Source organism: Folsomia candida, unplaced genomic scaffold (genome assembly GCF_002217175.1).
Source record: "Folsomia candida strain VU population unplaced genomic scaffold, ASM221717v1 Fcan01_Sc005, whole genome shotgun sequence".
Classification (NCBI taxonomy): Eukaryota; Metazoa; Arthropoda; class Collembola; order Entomobryomorpha; family Isotomidae; genus Folsomia; species Folsomia candida.
Window position 1 is genome coordinate 7,140,215 of NW_019091197.1, and position 5,466 is coordinate 7,145,680.

The 5,466-nt window shown below is 36.4% G+C and overlaps 1 protein-coding gene across 1 annotated transcript; it reads left to right on the forward strand.

Moving 5' to 3' along the window:
• The first annotated feature begins 1,328 nt into the window (after positions 1-1,328).
• LOC118435773 (methyl farnesoate epoxidase-like) lies at positions 1,329-5,007 on the forward strand. Its single transcript, XM_035852189.1, has 8 exons — positions 1,329-1,421; positions 1,497-1,537; positions 1,695-1,774; positions 2,181-2,573; positions 3,026-3,202; positions 3,274-3,350; positions 3,519-3,699; positions 4,536-5,007. The coding sequence occupies exons 1-8, from the start codon at positions 1,334-1,336 to the stop codon at positions 4,981-4,983; spliced, it is 1,485 nt and encodes a 494-aa protein (XP_035708082.1). The 5' UTR covers positions 1,329-1,333; the 3' UTR covers positions 4,984-5,007.
• The last annotated feature ends 459 nt before the right edge of the window (positions 5,008-5,466 follow it).

Consider the following 5,466-nt stretch of genomic DNA (forward strand, 5'->3'; position numbering starts at 1 on the left):
TAAATCGAAAATTCGCTATCAACCACACCCATTAGGGGTGAGGTTCCTAAATTTCAATAATTCGATTGAGATCCTCCCATCGAGATTAGAAATATGATATATCACATAACATGGTTTAATTTAATTCCAAAAGTCAAAATGACCACGCCCACTAGGGGTGTGGTTTCAAATTATAAGTATTCAATGTTGATCCCCTCGTAGAACTGAGAAAAATGATGCGTCACAGGCCATGTTTTGGATACAATCGAAAAGACGCATAGAGTCACAACCACTGGGGGTGTGGTTCCAATTTTCTAATCGATTAATCTGGATCTCCCCATCGAGCTCAGAAAAATGACATATCACATGACATGGTTTCGATGAAATTGGAAATGGGCCGAGACCACGCCCACGGGGGGGTGTGGTCGCAAAATTTTTCTTACTCAGTCGAAATCTCCTCGCCCAGCTGAGAAAAATGATATGTCACACGACCCACTTTCTCTAAAACTGGCCAAAAGCGCCGAAAACCACACCCACTGGGGGAGTGGTTTTTTTAAATTTTATACCTAGATTGGAGTGCCCTGACGTTTCTGACAAAAATGATATGTCACACGACCCACTTTTTCAAAAACTGGTAAAAAGCGCAGAAAGCCACACCCACTGGGGGTGTGGTCTTGAAAGTTTTTGTAATGACCTAGACGGCCACCGATAACCTAGGCAATAAGTCGAAGTTGTGTAATCAAAATATTTTTTGGGGTCGCCTGGGAGTACATAAATATTTGCCTCGTTTTTATGACCTTGTGACCTGAATTAGAGTGGGTGGGGCCAAAATTTTCAAAATTTGGGAATGTATAATTTGCCCCACGGTCAGAGGTTTCCGAAACATTCAGAAATTCGAAAATCGGTTGAAAATTGGAAAATTGGTTCGGTTTTAAAGTTTTTCCATAACGAGTTTTTGGCACATCGGCCAACTCACGTTTCAGCAAGTTTCTTCTATTAAAATTTTCACCATAATTCTACTGATAAATAATCATCAGCTCGTTTGAACAACAACAGTATAAATTTGTTTGTCCTCTGCTCCAGTCTCCAGTCTGTCAGACAACCCGGACCGTTTAATGTATTTACATACGTAATTTCACAAGCATAAGTATACTTATTGGTAAAGATCCCATTGTCCAGTCGTGGTTGAAGTACTGTTTGACTCAATAAAAGAAGCCCCGTATCCATGGTGATGTTCAGTCCAGAAGTGGAAAGCGAGAGTGATTTTTGTGTAAAAAAATAAATTATAGTGGGATCGGCGTACACAAATATTGTATTTTATAGTTAGCATTTTAGATTAAGAGATTTTCTGAGGATGGTTTCTGCCGTGTTAGTAGCTTTGGGTGCGGTACTCGTATACTTTGTCTTTTTGAGAAAACCGAGATGGAAAAATTCTCCACCAGGTGAATTTATTTTGAGATTTTTGTAAATTGTTAAATAATTTTAAATTGCACTTTACATGAAATTTATTTTTTTAGGTCCAAGAGGATTACCTTTCCTGGGAAATTTACTACAGACGGTATTAAATTGGAGATATTTAAAAATATAAAGAATTCATTACGTAATTTTGTATTAAGTTTTAAATTTCGAAAAACACTTCAATCGTCAACTTACACAAATAATAAATTTCAAAAATCTTTTGAAAATAATGTTGTAAACAATTTTTTTAACGACAGGACAAATTTCAACACCTCACCTTCACCAAGTGGGCAAAGGAATACGGACCACTTTACAAAGTGAAGTTTGCCTCGTTAAAGTAATAAATCAACTTTACTAAACCCATAAATTCTCTTTACTTAATCCGGTAATAAGTTGTTATCAAAATGAAACCGCTTAGTGAAAAAGATATTACCAACGAAGCTGAAAAATAATACAGGTCGGTAACAAATTATTACAACGACATTAATCCCCGGGTGATAATGGCCCTGACACAGGATTATTTTGGATGTAGTCATTATTACGGTATCAAAAAATTGGAATATTTTTAATACCCGGTTTTATACGATTTCGACTTAATTTAAAAAATTGGTTTCCGAAAACTTGAAAAAGTATTTTCCGATTTTCGATTATTTCCCAGTTTTGATTTTTTACGATCAGAAAAATATAGTCGATTTTTTCGAAACCTGTTTTAATGAATCATACAAAAATACATGTATTTTCAGCATGATTGTCGTCTCGGACTATAAAATGGTGAAGGAAATATTTTCCGAGTCCGCATTCTCGGGACGGATGGACTTTACCGATTTCGACTTCATCATGGACGGAAAACTGCACGGAATTATAAACACCGAGAGCGAACATTGGGAAGAACTCAGGAGATTTACGCTCAGACAACTACGCGACTTCGGTTTTGGGAAGAATTCGATGGAGGACTCGATCATGTTGGAGGTCAACGAGCTGATCGAGGGACTAAAAGCTGCGGATGGAAAGCCAGTCAGTAACGTGAAGGAGAGGCTCCTTTTTGCCGTGGTCAACGCCCTGTGGGCCATTTGCACGGGGGTCCGGCACAAACATGGTGACAAAGAGTTGATCGGAATGACGGAGAAAGCGAACAAGTTAGTTTAGAATACATTAAAATAATGTCCTTCAAAATTATTTCCAAGTTACAAATAATTTCGATTTTCTAGTGCACTTATTTTTTGCAGATTTTAAATATTTCCGAAAAGTAATTTTGCAAATAAAAATAATAATGCTAGTGCAAACATAAATTTTGTTGCGAGGGTTACATATTTTTTACATTCTAAATTTTTAGTGCAAATATTATTATTTTCGTTAAATAATTTTGAAGACTACAATCTGCTTGTGCGAAATATTTAGCAGATTTTAAATTTTCAGTGCAAAAATTTTTCCACATTTTAAATATTCCCTACCCGGTAATTTTGAAAACTTAATTTGTTCAAATTTTTAAATCTCATGTACAAATACAATTCGCTGATTTTTTTAAATTTTAAATCCAGTTTTTCCAATGTTTTTTTTGTAAGTAACTAGTACACATCTTGTATTTCAGAGCATTCGAAGGAATCTTGGAGGGTGGTGGAATCATGCTATTTATGCCATGGGTTGCAAAAATGTTCCCAAAGTGGTCTGGATATGCTTTAGTAAAGCAGGAATTGCTCAATTTTACCAACTTTTTGCGAAAACCAGTCATCGATCATAAGAAGACGAGACAAGAGGACTTTGACCGGTTAGAATTTAGAAATGTATGAAAAAAGTCAAATTCTTTAGTTTCCTATTGTACTTTTCTAACTATCCTAGCGATTTTACCGACGTATTTTTGAGAGAAATTCAGAAAACCACAGATCCTAGTTCTGCATTTAATGGACAATTAGGAGGTAATTTTTTCGGGGTTTAACACATTAAAGGGAATCTTCACAATTTAATCCACAACTTTATACTTTAAATTTAACCTTATAACTTTAAAAATTACAAAAAATGAGTAAAAAAAATTTTATTCATAAAAAAATCGAATCATTAATTAAAGTGTGTTACTAATAATTTAGAAGACAACCTGGCTGCCACTTTGGGCGATTTATACTTCGCCGGAACGGACACAACTTCCACAACTTTGTCCTGGATGATGATCTATCTGAGCAAATTTCACGACGTCCAGAAACAATTTCAGGAAGAGATTGAATCCATTACGGGAAATAGCAGGCCAACCACTGTTTCAGACAGGCCCAAGTAAGAAAAATACTTATAATGCGATGGTGTGAAGTGCAACTCTCAGATTTGGCTGAAATTTTATGTCGTCCAAGTAAATACAACCAACGTTTCTTCGGGCAGTTTGGTTCGAATTTGTCAAAATATTTGAGATTAAAGCTGAAAAACGGGCGACTTTTACTAACCGGAAGAAGCAAACTCCACTTCCATGCTTTTTAAAGGGAGAAATCGCCCCTTTTTCAACTTTGACCTCAATTATTTTGACGAATTCGAACCATTGCACAAATTGCCTCAACAAACGTTGGTTGTATTCACTTGGACTACACAATTCCAAAATTTCAGCAGAATCGTAGAGTTGCACTTCACACCATCGCATTGTTAGATTGAACCACAATAATTAGCTTAATGTTTGAAGAAAATTCAAAATTTGACCAAATTTCTAAATATTACCGGTGAATTTGTAACAAAACAATTTAGACTTTTTAAAAATAGATCGGCCAACAATTGCGTAAAGTCTAAGTTCTAAATTTATAAATATTTACTAAGAACAGACAATTTAATTTTAAATACTTCAAATGTTTTGCTGCAAAAAAATATTAAGAGGGTTTGATCATAAAATCCAAGCTTATTTTTTACAGGTCAATCTTTCAAGAAAATCTGAGCAAATATCCCTAGTGAATTTGCAAAAAAAGCTAGCAATTTTTGAAATATTTAATAGGCTAACAATTGTCACGCAATCTTGCTTCCAGATCTGTCAACAATTTACATAGGTGGAAACTTTTTCTGCAAAAACTGTATACAAAAAATACTTGCGAACGCTTGGTCATAAAATCTTCATAACCCGTATTTTCCCTCAGAATGCCCTACACTGAGGCCCTAATGGCCGAAACGCTCCGCTTCTCCACCATCACCCCCCAAGGGGTGCAACACAGGGCCATCAAGGACCAAGAATACAAAGGCTACCTCATCCCCAAGGACACCGTCATCACCGCAAACGTCTTCCACATCCACTTCGACCCTAAAATCTGGGGCGATCCGGAGACCTTCAGACCCTCCCGATTTTTAAGTCCGGACGGAAAAACGTTTAAGAAGCATGAAGCCCTCATTCCATTTTCGACCGGGAGGCGCCAATGTCTTGGCGAATCTTTGGCGCGAGACAACCTCTTCCTATTTGCGACCAATATTGCGCAAAGGTTTGAAATTGTGTTCGACAAGGACGGCCCAGATAACGGATTCGAGTCTAAATTATCCTTCATTTTAACGCCGAAACCCTTCAATGTCATTTTTAAAGATAGATTGGCTTAAAATAAACTAAAATTGGTAAAGGTGTTTTAAAATGTGGGAACATTCTGGGCTTGTTATTGGAAAAGGTTCATGATACGCTGATTCCTTTAGCATGGACCATAAGTCATCGATTCAGTTCAAGTCCAATGAATTTCCGGAGCACACCCCCTTTTCCACACTGTTCCAACTTGCTCTTCTACTAGCTTAAAAATATTTTGCTTAAAATTATTTAGAAATGTTAAACCCGACAAAGGTTAGGTAAATTCTTACATCGATGCTGATGTACGTGTCGCACGGAAGGAATTCTTAATGGATTAGCTGTTCAGAATTGTTGCAAGAATTATTCTAGGATATGTTGAAATAATATCAAATGTATTTGTATAATATTGTTCAAAATAAGTGATGACACCTTGTAACCAGGGTTACAAGTGGTATATATCACCTGGAGGGATTTAATGAGATTTGATGTTAGTATCGACCATCTCAGGTAGCCGTGAGTGAGAA